Genomic DNA, 20,854 nt, shown 5'->3' with positions numbered 1-20,854 from the left:
GGGCATACACAGCATTACTCCCAAAGGGTCAATCACAGAGTTAGATTAATAATGCTAACCAGTTGCCTTCTCTGACTGACACGATTAACCCTAATTAAGAGATCTCTTTATTCCTAAAACTTCCCCTTCAGTGAGATTTTTCCTTTGGCCTTTTAAGCTAACCAGACACATCCAAATGCTGTTCTATTCCCATAAACTGGACAGCCCCAATTTCCATAGCACAACATCAAATAATACATTCAGCCGGTGTATATGGCTTGTCTTAGTAAGTTTCGGGTTTGGATTTTTCCCCATATAATAATTGTCCTTATTTTATTACGTCCACATGCTTGCCTAGCACTATCACTAGGACCTGTGGCTAGGATTATGTCTTTCTGACCTAACCAAAAACTGTGGAATTACCACTAACTCTCCAGTCACTGGGTGTCACATTTATAGGCCCTGCTGCTGCAGGAAAATAGTCTGTGTTTTGATGCTTATTTCCCATTTGCAACAAACAGTCACATCTTCTTGACTTTACATACATGTACTTCAGACCTGACTCAGCTCCCTTCATCAAATAGAAGTATTTTCTCTTAAACTTAGAATCACCTCTAAAGAAAACATGTGATATGCTCAGAAACATATCTTGTCACCATTTTAGCCACAGCACTAAGTAATCATGAGCAATTAAAAAAATAAAAATTATCAGATCTCAGTATTTAGTTGCAAGACACCAGAACTCAAAGAGTAAGAAAGCTCTTGCTCTCCTGATTGAAGTTCAGTCTCCACCTAGATATACAAAAATGCCACCATCATTAATATATTAATTTTTGTGGGCCTTTCTCAAACTGTGAAGAACCATAACTATACAAATCTCTTTCCTCTTACTGTACAGGCTCTGCACAAAAATAGCTAGAAAATACTGCACTGACACTAAGGTGAACTGCCCACACTTTCATCCCAATGGATTGCTAGCCTCAGAGGTGAGCTAGGTCCCATTTAAATTCTGGCACATATATTGTTGGCCCAAGCATAAAATCACGACATTTGGTTAAGAAACATGTTATGATATAAAGGTACAGTGCTACACAAGATGTTGTTACAAAATTTAAGTAACAATTTTAATTTTAAATAGCCTCAAAAATTCATATACAGCTTCAAGTAACATGAAGAATGTGGGATTGCTCAAGGTCAAATCTAATTACAAAGCTTGCTAAGATGAAGATCATTTTTTAAGCAGCGGGAAATTAAATTATTTGCCCAAGCTATCTGGCAGTAAATACCTGCCTGTTTTAATTGCTGCTGATATAGCCTAATAAAAATTGGAAGGGCAATGTTCCTGCTCAGCATCAGCTCCCGTTCCAGGTAAAGTTCTGCCTGATGGGCAGTGGGCTGGGGTGGGCACTACTGCAGCCCGACCCATCCCAGCACATCACCAGCTCACTGGCCCACTAAAAGTAAAGCAATCTGCATTCTTAGACACTGTGAGACGAGGAAACTGAAAACCAAGCTGTGCTTCTGCGATAGAGAAAGGCAAATAACAGAAAAGAAAGAAGAAAGTCACATGAAAGCTGGGAGAACTGAACATGTTCTTGGACAGTCCCACTACTTACTCAAAAGCGTATATGGATGTGTTCTGCTGCTGCCATCCAGTGGGGAGGTTGAGTAGAAAGCACCTGAGTAAAGATCGATGGCTAACAAGAGCTGTCTGAGACATGGTCAGGTTGATACTCATGTACACCTTGCTGTCAACATCTTCCAAGACAAAAGTAAGTGGAAACTAAAACAGGTGCTGAATGAAAAACCACTGCAACTGTCTGCCCCTTCTGCGCAGGGACAAGAGAGGCTGCTCTGGCTCATTCCTGGTGCTGCCTGTGAAATCGCTCCAAGGACATGATCTGCTTTGACCCCACAGCTGTTTAGCTGCAATTTTGAGGTGTTCACTGTTGATTTGGGGGCAGTCCTGCATGGACCCAGGAGTTGGACTTGATGATCCTTGTGGTTCCCTTCCAACTCAGGATATTCTATAAAACATTGGAGCTTAAACAGAGCTTTGTAACATGCAGCATCCCAGCTTGTATCTTCACAACTCAGCATCCCAGCTTATATCTTCACAACTTTAAAGTCTTCAAATTTCACTGCAGTTAAAATGGAAGTTTGGCAACTACCCTGAATACACGCATTCAAAATAGACTACTGACAACTACTGACTGCTAATCTGCAGCAACAGGGATCTACATAGCTTGCTAAACTTGGCCTTAAAAGCCCCCATCAGCCTTGTTTAAGTACTTGGGAGCTCAGAATAGAGACGGTCAGAGCAAAATGAGCTCTGATACACTGTTATCCTCTTAGCATCCCCTCATAGGTAACAGAGGGCCTCAGAATTGGTAAATGATAGCATAACATTTTCATTATCAACAACATTGCCTCTGCTTCATCATCCACAAGTAATGACAACAATTTAAACTCAACTCAAGCTGTCAGAGTACAGTCTAAAGAGCAATTCATGAAGAAGATAAATTTCTGATTTAACATGACTCTACAGTAAGACATAATAGGCAAGAACTCCTCCAGCAAATCAAGTTGAATGGGAAGGAAGCAAGAAGAGGAGTGTGGATTGACTTGGGACTAGGAGAGAGGTAAGAGACAAGTCTTTCCTCAGCAGTCCAGCTGCACAATCAGCACTCTTTTTTGTGAGACACTGCTGAGACTCTTGTTCTTTTATATCTGTTTTTCAGGTCTTCATAATATTTCTGTGGAATTACTACAAGCAAAATTATCACTGAATCCACAGCATCAAATTCAGACGAACAGCAGTAGTGGTGTGGCAATTAACAAGAATAAGATGAAGCTTTCTTTTTGGTGTACAGGAGACAACAGGTAAACTGTATCACAATAAACACCGTCTACCAGTACTGGCATTCAACTACACCATCAGCAGAATGAAACATGAATTTTGATTCTTCCATCTGTTTTGAATACTGAGGACTTACCTACATAAACCTTGGGATTTGTATAGCAGTAGAAAAGACTGTAGAAAGTAGAAAGGTTGTCCTCCATATACAAAAAAAGTTAACCTTCCTGGAAAGCAAGCATACAAACAGAACCCCTCCACTTTCCAGCAAGTTCTTGCTGCTATAAATAATATTTGCTTGGAGTCACAAGCAAAACTTAGAGCTGCTCTGTGATTACTTACTATACATTGCACCAAGCACCAAAGTCAGCTTTCTACAGAAAATCTGCCCTTATTTTCTGCCATATGTTCAGTTCAGCTTTGCCTGAGCAAGACACCAGCTCCAGGATCCTCTAAGTGCTTAATTTCAGAAGCATTCATTTAAGACAGTTATGTTTCATCAGTAAACAGATGTCCTTGATTTACTGCTATACCAAAACACAAAAAGCCCATTTACTACTTTTTTTTTTTTTAATTAAATGTAATATTAAAGCCCTGCTAATTCACATACCCATATAAACATTGCACAGAAAATAATACTCACATAGCACATAAACATATAACACAAAGAATAACCCCAGCCTTTGCACATATTTACTAGGTTACTGCTTAACCATTTTAAACTCTAATGCTTGTTTGGTTGTACAGGACAGCAGAATTAACTGAAGATGTCAATATGTTATTTAATCTTTGATTCTAGTCAAGAGAGTATGTAATCATTAGCACAGACCTATTTATCTTCCTCTCATTTCATCATTCTGTAATTTAAATGTGATTTCTGAATTTCAGTTGGCTTATCAAGTGCTCAACAACATCATGAGATCCTGTCTCCACAGAAAATGATTTCTGCCTTTCTTCTCCCTTGAAGACTGTCATGTCCTGTTCATTCTATCAATCAGCCTGACATTATCTTCCTTTCACAGAGCGGATAGCTTAAGTTATCAGATTTATGCAAAAAATAACAAGTAGCTCTCATTGCCCCAGAGATCACTTTGCAATTGGATGTTGTTCTTTAAACAGGGATGCTCTTATTGAAGCACAGTGTTTATCCTTGTGTATTTCATGCTCTCTTCTTCTTATATTCATCAATTCTTTGCTTAATGCTTTATTTACAGTATGCTACATCAGTGACTTTAAAAAAATACTACTTTCTGATTGAAAATCAATTACAGAAAAAAGTGCAGAGAAAATGGAAAGATGGGTATTTAAGAAATCCATTAACACAAAATGGAATTAAGATCTGCAACATACACTTTTATGCTAGCATAGCTTATCTACTAGTACAGAGGCTCTAAACACACCACATCACCCAGACGACTCCAGTGACCAGCATCTTTCTTCCATGCTTCTCACCCTGGGTGGTACGTCCAGTACAGATGGTGCAGTGTTCTGTGTAGTGAATAGGGACAGACGCGTCACCAAAGTGTCACAGCCACTGCACCTCTCACATGAGCCCTGAGCAGGGCACCACGATGCTTCCTCCCCACTCCTCCTCCTCCTCCTCGAGTCAGCTAGCATTGTGATTCATCGAGGAGCCATTGTGACATTATTAAAGGGAGTGGTCTGAATCTTTCGCTGCCAGAGGTCAGGACACGCTGCCTCTCAACACTGGCTACCTTTGTGTTACTTGTGTCTCACACTGACTTCTGTACAAGATAAGTGACACCCTAATGGCATGTATTATCAACTGTATTATCACCTCACCTGAGACAGGACTCCACTTCTCTCCCCCATGGCCATGTGCAAGTGGCAAACCAGTCCTCAGCGGACATGCTAATACAAGAGCAGTAGAAATTAGCAATATCTCATTACAGCCATCTGCTGAGACTGCCACAAAACATCATCTTACCACTGCCTGTCTCTCAACTGAATTCATTTTAAAACATACAACTTTTCCTTGCTTGAGAAATGACCTTGCTAATACTATTTATTATTTAATGGATCTCAGTCTGAAAGCCCATGTCATAGTCCATAATAAAATATAGCGAGCAAAACTTAATTGACTGCAAGAATAGAATATTTAGCATTCAATGCAAAATGTTAATAATATTTCAAAAATGCCTTTTCTTTGCATGGCCTTTAGACCAGCTTAGCTAATGGACTCAGGACTAAGAAGTATTGGAAATAAGTATGAGAAGGAGCTTACCAGCCACTTGTCAGGTTTGAAAGGTTTTTGCACTGTGCTGTCCAGCTACAGTGAATGATGGTATTTAGGTACTGTATTCTTGTTTGCATGAATACTGGCCCAGCCGCCAAGTCCCAGGCAAGGCAATCTAAATATAACCTCTGTCACTGCTCTGCAACTGAGTCCAATTTGTTCCTAGGACCTGAAAATATTCGTCGTGCACATGTGTTCCAGCCTCCCATGTGTTAAATGGGAATAATCACACTTCACTGGTAAAGCATCTCATGTTCTCCTGACAAACACCTTGTATCGCTTTGATTTCAGCAAGTCTGGCTGCCAGAGCCGAGTTACTCCAGCAAATCACTGTTTGCTTAGACTGAAGCACTTGAGGCAAAGACCCTTCTCTTTTGTTGAGACTCAACACAGAGAGAGTACTGGATCACCTTTATCCCTCTGGTAAACTGATCGTGTTGCAGCCACAGTTCTTTGTAATACTGTTTTGACACAGTTCTTGCTACGGTCAGAAGAAAAATTGAAATGATTTTGCAGAAAACCCGACTCAGGCCTTGATTCTGATCCAGAATTCAGTTAATCCAAATCCCTTGATACTGGGGAAGGGTCAGAAAAATGCTTTCTGTAGTCACCATTGGATTAGATTTGTTCCCCCAGAAGAGGACATGTTTTCACAGTAAACTCTCTTTTCTGTCTAGCTTGGCAGAAATTACCATGTGACACAGTCTGGATGTTTCTTGACATTAGCATAGCAGAATTATTTGTCAGTTGCAGACTAATTATCTTGGTTCCTTGTTTGGAGACTGTTGCATCCCTTGCAGTAAATTGCATTTTGCTGACGGCAGCGATTTCACTTCATTTCTAAAGAATGTCAACACAAAGTTGTGGGTTTTCTTATATCCAGTTTAAAAAAAAAATGGCAGGGGGAAGAATAGTGCACCTGTCAGTATTTCCAAATGAAATGCCAGCCTAGTGCTTTTGCCTTTGTTGTTCTGACACAAAAAAAAAAAAAAAAAAAAAAAAGACAAAAACACACACACCTAGAGCATATGTCTACCAGCAAAACCCAAAAACCCATAAAATCCATTTATGTTGTTCCTTCCCCACCTCTGAAACCTTAGAGATAGCCCAAAACCTGAAAAAAGTAATTCAATACAAGAAAGTTAAACTCTATATTACAGGCGGCAGTCCCGAAAACAGACAACCTATTTGGACATGCAGTCAAGCAACCTAAAAGGCAACTTCTAGTGCAATCAAATTTCCTTTTTCTCTTTTTTTAAGCAAGATGTATTAAGAAGCACTGAAAATAAAAGTATCCATAAAATTTTAATTCTTCAGTGACCCCACAGTACTAACTCCAACAGGGTACACTTAGAAAACAGTGAGGGCCTCTTTCTACATTCCAACTCTTTTAGATGAGAAATTTCACATGATTTAGGTTTTGGGCTTTTGTTTTCTGTTGGAGGAAAACCAGCATCTGCTGAAAGGACTGAAGAGACAGAAATCATTAGCATATGCACAACCTGGGCCAGACACTCATACTGCTGGTGTGATTTATGCCAAATGACATAATTTGCACTTTGTTCAAATTATGCTCTGACTTGATTTTCATACTTAGAGTAAATTGAATTTTCTAAGGACAATCTAGGAATACCTAGGAGTACGAACAAACATCAGAGACAATATGCAGCCTAAGATCTTCCTGTTAGACTTTCTTTGAAAAGGACATCTCCTCAAAATAGTAAGTCATAAGAAGACAGTCACCATTCCCCTGGGTGGCCAGTTATTTATTTTCCCTCATTAAATAATAATAATAATAAAATGTGCCTGCACAATTATTGCTTATTCATGAAAGAATACGGTTCCTTAATTTCCAGTGCTTCAATAGACTTTTTATTATAACACCAAACAGTGCAAATGACATCACTGGGGCAGGAAGAGGGAATGTGCCAGAAAGTATTGATACTTTCAAGTTGTTTGGCACATAAAATAGCATAAAAGAGCCATAAAGATGTCTGTTTAGAGAAAATACATATTTTCCATATTCTTTTCCAAGAGACACTGTCTTTCATTGTGCTGTGCATTGGATCAGGAAGAGCACTGGATCCATCCTGGTACCTTGCAAAGGTCCTAGCTAGGAACAAGGGACTTGCATGCTGTTCTCCTGTTCCCTTTGCACTGTTACTTTCTGAACAACTCTAGTGCTGGACCCAAGCAGGTTAATGCCACCTTAGAGGCCTCGTACTCCCTCATCTTCATGTCCTGTCCAGTGATGATTCAGAGACGCGTGAAGGAAGAAGGTTAGCATGCTCTCTATCCAATTCTATTACTTGTTATGTAGAGGGAAATCTCCCAAGCAAAAGGGAATTACAGAAGAAAGGATATAAAGAGCAAGAGAGATTCTCTAAGCTTTTTCACCCAACCTGAAAATAAAATGCTTGGGAAAGACTACCTTGATACATTTAAATTACATTCATTTTTGCTAATCAGGCATTAACAGTCAACATGAAACAAAATCAGCTACAGGCAACACCCTGCAAACACCTGTTAACACAATCACGATCTGTTACATTCCAGTCCTGATGTTCCACCCCAGAAGTATAACACCAAGTTAGTTTGCAGCAATTTGTTGCTGTGCAATTAAAAAAAAAAAAAAAAAAAGTAAAAAGAAAGCCATTTATTCTAAAACACTCGCTGCATGCATTTCCTTAAAGTAGCACGAGGATGCTACTTTAAGGAAACTCAGGTGTGAAACTAATGGTACAATTTATCAGAAATATGCAAGCAGCAAATAAAAGCCCAGAGAAAACCTGCCTCACACTTACCATTTTTAAGAGATGACGACCAGGTAAGTAAAAATAATAGTGACCATCACTGGGCCACAAGGCATGTGGATGATGTCCATCAGAGAAACAACAGTGGAAATAAAGGGGAAGAAAAATAAGGCAGGTCAGACACTAAGTAATAGAAATGTTGATCCTAGATTTTTCTGCTCATAAATTTTGTTATTGGCAGAGTATCATTAAAGATTGCCACCCTGGAAGATAATGGATGTCAGGTGTAGCCTCCACTCCTGTGCTGATGGGTAGCATCTCCGGTCTGATGAGGAGAGATTATCCTGCTGAACCCTACAAGACATCTTCAATCTCCTGATTTAGAATCTATTGTTCTCTACCAGTTGTCACTCTCCTGAAAGAATGCAAGAAAGCTGCCAAAGACTGAAAAACAGACAGCTGCAGCAAAGGGATACTGGCAGCAATTTGAAGGTGCTCCTCCGACAATATACTTAAATGTTAGTTTAAAAAAAAAAAAAATTCATCTGCAGGTTCTTCAACTGTTAGTTAAACATTTTTGTTCTCCAAGTCAAGATGCTTGCCCAACCATGTCCTTGACACCAGCCATACCATATACATTCACACCATAAACTCCCAAATTAACACCAAGGTGGCTCTCTGGCAAGGGGAACTGCCTGGCGTGAGAACAGAGCTGAGCTCTTCATGTGTCCTCGTGGAGTAGGCACAGGTGGGGCCAAACACGGTAGAGCCGAGCACGACAACTGATTCCCTGCTCTTAAGTGCTTGAAATTTTTTCAAGAGTAACTCTTTGGGGATGAAACTCTCCAGTAGCACAAAGCCTTACAATTACATTAAAATTGGAATTTAAGTTTGGGGCAGGCTCTGAGCTGCTATTACAATTAATGTGATTGTAAGGCTGTGGCAATGCAACCCATGCAGTAAGCACAGACATGTCGATCAATAGCAGAACAGACCCTAAAGCAATTTCCATCCCTCAAAATGGCAGTGATTTGCAAAACACTAAATGATGAATTCTGTAAGAATGACTGGCTTAAGCGTTAATAAAATCATAGCTATAACGTCTAACTTTTCTGTTGGGACCAAAAACCATATCACATATCCGGAGCAGGCTGGAAACTAAACCACAGAAGAATCACAAACTCCCCTTCGGTGGGTTCAGGACTTCATCTCAGGCAAGTCTTTCAATCATTTCAGAGCCAGGAATTCAATGCAAGTCCTTTACATTTCAATTTACTGCCTTCATCACTCAAGCATCCATCCTCCCAAGGACTCAGCATGCTGACCTCCATGTAAACCCAGAACACAGCTCCAGAGTAGAACACGTTCCACTTTTCATTGCATCACTTTACTCAAGTAAACACTGAGGGCAAGATGCTTTCCATCCCATTTGTGGATTTCCATTTATCCAGCCATATCTTTCTCCCCACACTAGGGCAAGCAGACCCATCTGCAACACGGGTACTGTTTTGTAATACAAGTTCTAAATCAAGGGGAAGTAGATTAAAAGAAAAAAGTAGAAAAAAAGATAAAGAACAAAAAAAAGCTTTCTCGGTTGGAACTTTGGTCAATGGAACATAAAGATCACCATTTATTGCACATACCAGCTGTAATAAAAACTGATGTTGCCAATGTAAGATGAATAAAGTAAAGACAGTATTTTCAGAAGCTTTCTCCAATGGCTTTAGAATAGGGTCACCTTGATATTGCTGGAAAGAGCTGGGTTTCAGCCCCCTGCTACACAGGTTGATACAATAGACTTGACCACTTTTGTGCTAAATGAGACTGCACCTTTCAAAAATCTCCTTTCTTTTTGTTATATAACTCCCACACACACATACACACCCCTTTTGAACATGGTGAAATATGCTAAACAAAACCTACACATTCTTCAGTTCATCTGTAATTCTTTCCCCTAACTCCCTGGAATATACAAATCTTTTCATATACAATCATATTCCTCTCAGCTAAAGTGCACATTCATGCAAAAACTGTAACAGAAGCTATGTTTTACCCTATAAAAGACTAAATTAACACTGAATTTCTTGTTACTGGTAGCATTTATGCATCCACAGTCTTTGTCCAAAAATCTCTCATGCATATAACAAGTTCCCACTGTTATTTAAAGTCCCCCACACCCTAAAAAAAAAAAAAAAAAAGAAAAGAAAAAAGAAAAAAAAAAAGAAAAGAATGTGCTTTTCCTCTTTTTTCTTCTCAAAAATAAATATCCCAGCAAACTTCATGCAGCAAACTCTGCTCCATTCTGTCTTAAAGGGATCCTATTGCTCAACTGAATTGCTTTTCCTGCCTTATTAGTTGAAGAGATTACAGCCAGGGCTGTATATTGTAGCTAGCCTATATTTAGAAGCTGGATAATAAAACGCATAAATAACACACTGAATAAAACATTAAGACATAAAAGGAGTTAAACAGAACAAAGGACTAAAGCTTATTGTGCATTAACCACATCTGACCCATTGAAATACAAAGGACTCATAATTCTAATTAGTAAAATGCGCAGTTATGACTTAAATCAGGAGACTTAAATCAGCAAGAGCGGTGCCCGTCTGTGGCTGTGCGCTGCAGCCCCTTTCGCAGCCTTGCAGGGCCCTCTGGTGGAGCAGGGAGCTGAACCCTCAGCACCCCAACAGCACCGTTATAATGAACGGTGCCCCAGCCCAAAAATAAAGGTGAGAACCAGATGCCTGTTTTTCCCCTTCTTCCTTGAAAGCAGCGATGTTTCTAACATAATGCTGCATCTTTCAGACACACAGCCTTCTCTTAAGTAGATGAAGTCCCCGCATCAGCATAAGGGAGATGCTTTTTCTCTGACTCTACTAGGGGCAGGATTCTGCCCATGAAGTGCTTAAAGATGTGAGCAGCTGCAACTGATGTGGAACAATCTTGTCTGCTGCCAGACCACCTGAAACCAAAAGCACTATAAAGAGGTATTAATGGGTCTGAATTCCAGCTGACAGTAACATTTCGCATTCAAAGGAGGGAAAAAAAGCAGGCTCAGAGGGCCCTGCAGACCTAAACAATGTCTGATACATGCCTCAATACGTGAATTGCTGTTTTGTGTGGGGATGATCCCAGTATCATTTACGCACACCTGCCACTCAGCCCCCATGTCCAGTCCAACAGCATCGCCGAATCCTTCGTTTGTCCTTCAGAAGAACTGTGCCATTCATTTCTTCTTCACCTGGCATCAGCGCAGGGTGTGCTCCTGGTAAAGCAGGGAACTGAACGAGGTTTTACCTAACCTTGGCTGCTATTGCCTCTTGCTGCCTGACAGAGGGCAATGCAGCACGTACTCTCCCAGTGTGTTAGAGTGGCATCTAGTTTTGAGGAGGGTTTTTCCACTCTCCCAAGGTGCTGGTTTCTTTGTTGTTTGGGACACAGAAAGGATTTGTTCAACACCTGACTTAACACAACCCCCTGTACTGCCTTCAGCTGGCCTGGTTTGCAGTCCAGCAGCAGCAGACCTTTGCACCAGACCCACGTCCATGCAATACCTGTCACTGTCTGACGACAGGAGGCCTGCTTCTGTGACAAACCAGTGACCTGGATTTTCCCACTGGTAGGCCAGACCAGCACCTCTTCCCAGAGCAGTCAAAGACAGATGGGAAACCAGAGGCAGACACAATAAACAGGCTCTCCCTGCCCTAAGCACTAGCAAGGGCAGAACAGGAGCAGCAGCAAGCAAGGACAGCCTTTGTCTTTTGCATCAAGGGGCACTGCTGCATTATTCACCCAGGTTGCTCCTACATGAGCTGAGATTTTCCATGCATCTCTCTCACCCTGTTCAAGCATCAGTTAGAAGAGCACAAAGGAGAACGCTCGTAGAAACCCAGAAAATTAGCTCAGGTCCCAGTGCATTCCCTGCACAGCACAGTCTACAAAAGAAACCCATCTTTCACACATGATGGAAATCGCTGGTCCTCTGAAAACCAGCCAAGACAGCATCCTGGTTGTTGGAGATCACATCCAAGATGCCAGGCAGCAAATTAGATTTTCTGCTGCATTTCACTAAGCAAAGAGGTAGAGTTTTCAACAGCTCGGGATGCTGGTAATTCCCTTATGAACCCACTTCCCAATCTCCACGGTCACGCACATTTGACTTGTCACTGGCATTTTTAATAAGACTTCTCCCATTAAACCTCTGATAACCCTGTAAATTAAGCCGTCTGCAGAGCAGCAAGGAATAAACTCTAAGAAAAGAAGTTACTACTTATTCCTCCAGTTGGCAAGACAACCAAGCTATGTCCCAGTGCATTCAGTGATTTATCCCTATGCTCTGCACCATCCTGCAGCTGGGAGAAGCAAGAAGACCTTTAGGGCAGAAGTCCTCCCTGGAAATCACACACACACACACACACACAAAAGAAAAAAAAAAAAAACACACATGAACCAAGCAAGACAAATTCAGAGACAAATTTGGCCCTACAGGTGTATTTTAAATATATGAATTCCAGGCATACTTATAATGGCCTCTCCAAAATCTGGACTGTTGAGCAAGCAGAAGGAGGCTGGAAGTATTTCAGGTGAGAACCACCACATAAAAATAAAATGCAGCAGCCTTAAGAAAAACCAAGCTGCACTGGTAATTCATGACAGAAATTGCTCAGCTGGCTGCACCAATTAATGATCTACAAGTCCAGCCCCCAGGTGAGGTGACCTGAGGAAGTTTCTATTCAATGCTTCATCATTTGTGGATCCTGACTTACAACAGCGAGGTGGAAACAAATTTTTCCTGGTACTAAATGTACACTGCTTCATTCAGCACAGCATGGAATTGATAGTTATACTGGTATCAGTTAGGAACTCTGGGAGCCTGAAATACTGCCCTATTTTAAATAGCTCTAGTAAGGTTGGTGCTTATGCATCTCTCTGCTGTTGTCAGTGCAAAAGACGCTCTTCAGAAGGGTAATTCAGAGCAACGAATTCAGACGAATATTCAGAATTGTCTTCTCTACATAGTTGTACAGGGAGCCTGCTGAAATAATCTGCATAACTATCATCCTCAGTGATCTAACAGTAAAGAGAAGGAATATTTCTCCCCTGCCTTTTGCCTAGTTAACTCTGCTAGTCAAAGCAATTACACTGTTTAAATGAAAAATAGGCTGAGGCCTCCAAGCTGGGCTCAAGATTCCAAACTTCTTCAAAGCAATGGCAGGACTGTCTTGCTAGATTGAACGGTCTCTTTCTCCACTAACAGTTATTTGATGACAGTGAATATATTGCAGAACAAAAGAATGGGTTAGGCCTGTCCTATGCTTTATTACAGTGGTGAGACCTTTTTTGTCAAATGGATTGCTCAATACCATTGTCTCTCACTTTTCAGCAACAGGATGGCTTCTGGGTCCTTAAAGATCAAACCTCTGTCCCTGTCTGAATATTACAGAGACAGCTGTCAAATGTCATTCTTTCAGGTGCCATCTAACACAACCTAAGTCAATAAGTGTCTTTTCCTGGATTAGGCTCCTTAAAAATCACAGTATTTTGAAAAGAAAAAAAAAAGTCAATCCCCACTTTTCAGCTTCAATTCTATTGTCTGCCCTTGGTTAATAAACTTTCTTAGATGTAATGAGTAAGCACATTTTCAAAAGCAACCAGTGTTGTCAAAGACAGATTGAAACACACTGATTTTCAGGGTCATACAACACATTCTTAAAAAACAGCTGCTCCTAAAGCATCACTAGGTAGGCACCTCATGTCTCATAAACATCAAGTATATCCCACCTCAAGATGTACCTATTAGGTTATGGCTGCTTGACCTAAGGCACATAGAACAGGGTCTTTGCCAAACCCAAAGCCTGAATTCATCTCTCTACCATCTAACATGCTACAAGACATTCTACTTTGAAAAATGTGATAGCTGTCTGTTGACCAGAATTTACATTTTTAATCTCATTTGCTCTCCGAAAACATGTTAATTTATTTTAACCAGATGAGGCTAAGTATTTGTTTTCCATGAAATGTGCTACACTAAAAGAAAAAAATATTTGCTTTCCTGATGCAAATCAGGAAGGAGAAAGACATTGCCTTGTTCACGTACTAGATCACATCACAGATCTGATCGTACATTAGAAATTCCTCAAAAACTCCCACCTCAAAAATAAGGTGGGAAATGCAGATCCCTTCAGCAGGGCCCTCCAAATGCTCAGTGATGCCATGCACCAGATATGGGGAGCTGGATAATCAAAAATGGGGGTGATTTGCAACTGGCACATGGAATCATAAAGTGGGATGGGGTGACTTCAGCATACACGAGAGAAACTCATGTCTGGGGAAGAATATGACACCATGAGTCTAAAAAGGTGCGTGAAGGTTCCAGCTTCAATGGAATCTATTTGAAGAAAAGCTCCACAATCTGACCTCGCTATTTAATGAAGAGCAGAACCTTTTTTTTAGCCTACGAGAAAAAGCACTGTAAGCAAATGTGCTTAACAGCCGAGCAGCTTGATTGTGTTTTACAATACCTCTTTGATACAGTGAAAAGAATTCTTAGTCTCAGTTAAAAGTATGCAGTCAAGCATTCTGAAATGTTATGTTAAAAGATTGCCATAATTTACATGACACATAATGAGTATTCATCATATGAGCCCTCAAAAGAAGATCACTGCTGCCTTATTACAGGTATTTCCCTTTGGTACACATGCAAAGTGCATCTTAAAAAGACAAAAATAACATTCCATCTTACAAGACTCTTCCCTGAATGACAAATGCTGCAGAAGTCTATTCTCCAGGTTCTGCTGCAGTCTGAAGAGGAACTTCAATTGTTTAATCAGCTCTGAAATGCACTGCTAAGCAACAGTTGTTTATAGGAAAGGTCAAGAGGGCCTAATTAACTTGTCATTGTGTGTAGATCCCCTTCCTCAGTGAAGCAATTTAGCCAGTTTCCATAACAGCTACCTGCAAAAAGGTAACGTGGATCATTCCCTGACCCGGTATTCAATTGTTTTATAGGCTTTTGCTGAAACTTCTCAGTTATTCTCCTTGACCTGTGACTGCATTTTATGGCAAACACTTCAGTTCATGGAAAACACGTCTACCAGGGACTGAAAGAAATAGTGCCCAATTATTTTGGCATTTTGTCAGTAACTCTAGCACACTTACTGCTGACTTGTAGTTTTTGGCCAAATCCTGTGCCACAGAAAGGTGATAGACACTCAATAGAAAGCAATGGGCTGGAATCCACTTTAAACATCTCAAAACCTAAGGTGTTAAAAAAACCAACACGCTTGAACTGCTGATAAACCCTACTCATCCATGCATCAGAGAAAATCCAGGAGAATTCCTTTCCTGATAAAAAGGTTAAATTTCAATGAATCTTGAATGAAGAAACAGCTTCATCTCACTCTGGATGGGCAGTGACAGAAGACATGTCAGAGCATGGTAAGAAAGCTCCACAGCACCAGGGAACCCAGAGCACAGAGGTGTTCTGTGCAGCTCTTACACACACTGCTGATGTGCTGTGAGCATGTAGATATAGACACAGCAGCTGTATGCAGGTCACATTCAGTTATGCGTGCCAGGACTGAAAAGATTTTGGCAAGCTCATGAGGATCCTTCAGCTCCTACCTAGACACCCACCAGAAGCATCCAGGAAAGAGATCAATAGGTTGTCTCATCTGGAGGATGAACCCTCTAACAAATGCATCCCCACTTCCTAGCACTGAGCTGAAGTGGATGCTAACATTAGACACGGACCCATGAGAATCTGGCTCAGAGCTAAGAACATTATATATGGATTAATGGCAACACACCTCATCTAAGAATGAGGCTACAGCACAAATACAGCACTTGCAGAAATCCCCAAACCAGCATGACGCTAACTACAGTACTGAGAGTCCAGTCTTCTCATCGCCAGGGTGCTGCCAGGTTTTTAACCTCTCCTAAAAGCAGAGCCCACAGGTGGTATTTTGTTAGCTTTACTTCTCTTGCTTCTGGGATCAAAGGTGATACAGGTTATTAGCACTAATATATCTAGATTTCTTTCTGCATTCAAGCTGGGGTCTCTGCATGGCCCTAGCACAGACTCATTGCTACCAAGTTCCAGTCCAGTATCAATTTATGAAAACAACCCAGCTTGTTCTGAGCTATTTCTGTCATTCTGTCATATATAAGATACTATATCATGGCAGGTAGATTATCTTACTAGAATAGTGCATTCTCTTAAACGCAATTATCTTTCCGTTTGCCTCACTATGCAGGAAAAAAGTAGCACACCACAAGCTGAACTAAACCACAGTTCAGTATTTGTGTTACTTAGTGGAAGAACTGGCTCATGTAGTCTTAGGGCTTTGATCTATTGCTCACCAAAGCCAATGATACCATTGTAAAGTCTCCTGATAACTACTGGATTAAGAAGGGGAAGATAAAGATACATTTCAGAGCAGTACAAAAAAGGGATAAAGCAAAAGGGCACAAAAAATCCAAAACTCCTAGCAGTCATTAAGCTCACCGGACAGATTTTGTGGAGTGATTTCACTACATAAAACTACTAGAAAACCCCATGAAATTTTACAGTAACTCATTTGGTTGTTGCTGTATTTTTAACCCATTGCACCGATTATAGCATGCTGTCAACAGCCTCATATATTACCCATTGCTAAAGAGAGGGCTCTAACACTCTGCAAGTGGTATTAATTGGTCTCAGTAGCATGTAATGAGTTCAAAAAGCTCCTACCTGTATGTCCCCGGGGATGGTGGCTAGAGGCGGACAACAATTTACAGCAGACCATTAACACATAGACCAGAAAAAGCCAGTCAGATAGAAGCATTGATTTGGCACAGAATCTCATCCTGGAGGCAGAAAAGGAAGCAGATGAGTGAAAGAACAATATGAGCAGGGAATAACATAAAAACAATGCTGGGAAGGAAAAGCTGCAAAGATGCTGAAGAATAATACATCTTATTACAAGGCAACACTGACAAAATCATATTCACAGTTCGGTTGGGATCAATTCTTTTTGAAGCATGTTTCATAGTTAGAAGCAATGCAATGGCTAACACACATCATATTACCCACACATTTATAACAACACCATACGAGTGCAGTATATTTGTACAAATCTTGAGGAGTCTTTTAAGATTAAGACCCATCCACACTTAATTTAAAGATATATATTTATAAGGTGCGCTACTATTTTTAAACTGCAGCTGCCTCAAAATCATAGAAACATCACAGAAAAGTATACTTTTTACTTCATACTTGTCATGACAAATTTGCTAAAGATACCAGGATCTGCTAGCTTTCCTGGAGATCAATAAGTTTGCTAAGGGTTAAACAGTCATGAAGCCACCAGCTCAGTCAAATACGCAAGGATTCACTACTCTGCCAGAGCGTTAGAAACTGCATTTCAGAAAACAGTTGTTCCACAGAAGGCAGATATCGTTAGCCTCATTTATGCGTAAGAACTAAGACCACAAATCCTCAGTAATTTTGCTGCAAATACTTACAATTAAATCCCTCAATAGCTTATGTTATGCTATTCATCACATCGAAAGGTAATCTGATCATTTTCTTAAACTCAGTTATGATGATTTATTACTCGTGCAATACATAAATGGGCATTATGCACTTGAACCCTTAGATGTAACATTCCACACTTTCAGCAAATGCTGTAAGCAGGCATATATCAAATTAATTAAAGGCAAATTATAGATTTGCATAAATTGAACTAAATACCGCTATGAAAGCAGTGATGTTAGTCGGTAGTTAATCGGCACACTGGGATTTGGATGAGCCTATCACAAGCATGCTTATTTGCACCAAACAGTCCTTAGAGAACTTTTCCCTTCAGATTCCAGCTCTGATTCTTCCATGTATTTTCTAAATGATTTATTGGTATATCTTTATGATACCTGAAACTGTTCAGCTAGTCAGATCATTCAAGTGCTGAACAGCCAAACAGTTAAAAAAAACCTGAAAATTAAAAAAAATCTCACGCCTTAGCTCTACTGTCAAAGGCAGGTGAAGCACTTCAGTCCTGTTTTAAATTTGAACACCACCTGCAAGTGAAACCAAAACAGGCCTCACATTTTCTCATCTAGAAGTGCTTGCCTTTCCCTTTCGCACATCACCAAACAATATTGTTCTCAGCATGTATTAGTGGGAACATTGATGAAGTCCAAACAAATCACTTGTTAATAGCAAAAGTTAGAGGTCAAAAACCTGTTGTAAATATATTTTAGCAACAAACAGTATTTCGCACTTCTGTAACAAAACTTGAATGAAAAACCCAGCATCTTCAGCTGTCCTTGTAGACTTTACTCTAACCCATAAACTTTTTTTTTTTTTTTTTTAAAGATCTGCAAATGTTGTGAAAAAAAATAACACATCATGCTTATAGGTTTAAGAAAAAATAATTTAAAGAAGCTACATTTTAAGGACTAATTTTGGGGAAATTAACGATTCCTTGTGTAGATACCCTGTTTAGAGCCAAATACATTGCCACTCTAAACACAAAAGGAAAAGTATGGGAAGAAAATCTGAGATTCTTTAAAAAACAGTGTACGGGAGTCTTCTACAAGCATGAAGTACCCTCTTACAGAGAACTCCCAGGCTAATTCAGAGCACCTACTCTTCAGCTAATAAACATGGGCCTAATTCATCTCTGCACCCAGTGAACCACATAAAGCCAGTGCAGTTAACGGGATTGAGTCACTGTGAAACCAGCACAAATGTTGTTATTGTTGTTTATCTTAGTCTAAATAAACAGCCCAATAGGCTTTGAATTTCAAGATTTAGTCACCCAAATCCTCCAAAGGTAACTAAGGTAACATATTTTCCAGAGGAGACAGCTGAATTTAACCTTAATTTTCTTACTTCCTTCACAAGAACAGTGACACCTTGCACCTCATGCGCCAGTTACCACTAAATAGGAAGTCATGATTTGCTCATTTTGCAATACTGTCCCTCAGTTGCTCTAAAAACAAATACAGGAATCTGATCCAGATATCAGCGGACAGCCCAGCTCTGGTGTCAATGTGTAGTAACAACAGACAGTGATCTTCCTTCAGGTGTCCTGAGGCATGAAAGCAGAATTTAATCCTTGGAATTAAATACCACAGATCAAAAATTCTCAGCATACCATTTCTGGTGTGAGTTGATGAAAGGGACAGGTATTTGGCCCCAAATCATGCACTGCAGCTAAACAACTCCTATTTCAGGATGTAAGTGAACCCAGGTGTTCCCACCATTTCCAGTACAGGAGCAAGCCTGGAAGTGTATGCTGACATCACCTCAAAAATTTTTCCAGATTATGAAAATCTGACTCTTTTGAAACCATGACCCTAATGTCAGATAGGGAATAGGAAACCACATTTAATCGGGTTAACAAGGTAACCCTAGCCCTTTATAAGTATATCCAAGCCCAGGAATAAATATATCACTAAAAAACACGGACATATCCAAATTGAAAGGCTGCTAAAACCAACCAGTGTCATTAAAATGATATAACACTTGCAGACTTCAGTGTGTACTGCAGGTAGACAGGACACAAGTCTTCAGCCTACTAATATAAAGAAATACAGGGGGATCTTTAAAAAGACAGAGGGAAAATGAAGTTTGGCAGACAGATGCAACAAGGGGTGCTGGGCCCTTCAGCTTCAGTGGGCTGCCACTCTCAGAAATGTCAAGCCTTCGTTCTCTGTTGGATTAAAGTGGTTATTGTTGCTAACCAGAACAGCAAATCTTCAGTGTCATTTGAAAGATAAAAAGTGTTCTTACCTTGGGGACTTCGCAAGAATTTTGTTCCAGTCAAACACAATTATTTCAGTGTGTTTTTCATAGTTATTCCAGATTCCCATTTGCGGCTGCAAATAAGCCTTTCTGCATTTCAGAATTTTTTCTTTCGCTTTGGGGACCTACAAAGAAAGCCATATTACACTGCAATTAATGTCTAGAATGATGCTGTGAAATAGATCTTCGTTATCAAAATCATTGTTTCACACTGCCATCTACAGTACAATCCAGGGCAAAAGGCAGCAGTCACACTGCTCTTTTCACTTGTTTCCAAGAACACAGAGAAACAGTGGTAAGACAGCTCTGAAATATCACTATATTAACTAAAAGCAGAGTTTACTCCACTGGAAATTACAAACACAATGCACACTGCTTACTGTGTCCTTACAGCCACGTGCCTCCACAAAAATGCTGTGGAAACTGTTATATCTAGAAAAGACGCCACCACAGTGCAAACAGATTTCCACATGCTTACTTGAAACCTCCAACAAATTGAACCAGAGGTTATTAAGGACAGGGTGAAATCCTTCACTGTCTTCATAAAGATATGGCCAAGGAATCCAGCTACCTCAGAGCAGAGGGTCTGTAGGGCTGCATCTGTAGGATTGTGTCTGTGTCATCGATGTATTATGGCTCCCTCTGATGCTTTTGGCTCCCAGCACCACATCTCATGCCAAGCCCACCTGTACCCAGAAGCTACATTTCCGAAGTCACTACATGGAGACAGTTTTGCAGCAGTACTGACGCACGTTCCACAGAATAATGAGCTCAAACACTCCATTTCATAGGCATTCGAGTCTCTTTGCTTTTATTGTTTATATTTGTTCTCTCACTTCTATCCCTGGGCTCAACTTGACCTTCTGCTATTGAAAACATGACACAGTGCAATTTGTGAGAGTAATAATAATGTGGTCTTCAGTGACGGAGGGATCACAATAACCTTTTCTCATCTTCTCCTGCCACTCCTTTCATTTCACTCTTCCTTTGATCAATTAGAAATTTGCTTTTAAGAAAGTTACACTATCACATTGGAGGGCAAAGCATCTCTGGGGTCATAAAGGCAGGTAAGCAGATCCCCTTCAGGAGCTTAGGACAGAAAAGCCCCTGGCTTCCCACACACAGTTCCTTTCTGTTCAGAACACCATGAGAAACCAGAGTAATTGATGGAATTAAAGAAGTACCAGGCCAGCAATCTATAATTAATCACATTTTACTCT

General features: G+C 40.3%; 1 protein-coding gene across 1 annotated transcript in view; it reads right to left on the bottom strand.

Annotated features, from left to right (window-relative positions):
* The window catches only part of TAFA4 (TAFA chemokine like family member 4), a 45,705-nt gene extending 25,950 nt beyond the window's left edge, over positions 1 to 19,755 (bottom strand). Inside the window, exons 1-2 of the mRNA XM_082767837.1 lie at positions 19,623 to 19,755; positions 16,578 to 16,693 (exon numbers count right to left, since the gene is read on the bottom strand). Coding sequence (XP_082623963.1) covers positions 16,578 to 16,693; positions 19,623 to 19,702 — 196 coding nt within the window. The 5' untranslated portion in view covers positions 19,703 to 19,755. The remainder of the gene's footprint in view (positions 1 to 16,577; positions 16,694 to 19,622) is intronic.
* Between the last annotated feature and the right edge of the window lie 1,099 nt (positions 19,756 to 20,854).

This window comes from Aythya marila (genome assembly GCF_965140915.1).
Source record: "Aythya marila genome assembly, chromosome: 10".
Taxonomy (NCBI): Eukaryota; Metazoa; Chordata; class Aves; order Anseriformes; family Anatidae; genus Aythya; species Aythya marila.
This window is presented reverse-complemented; position numbering and strand designations above follow the sequence as displayed.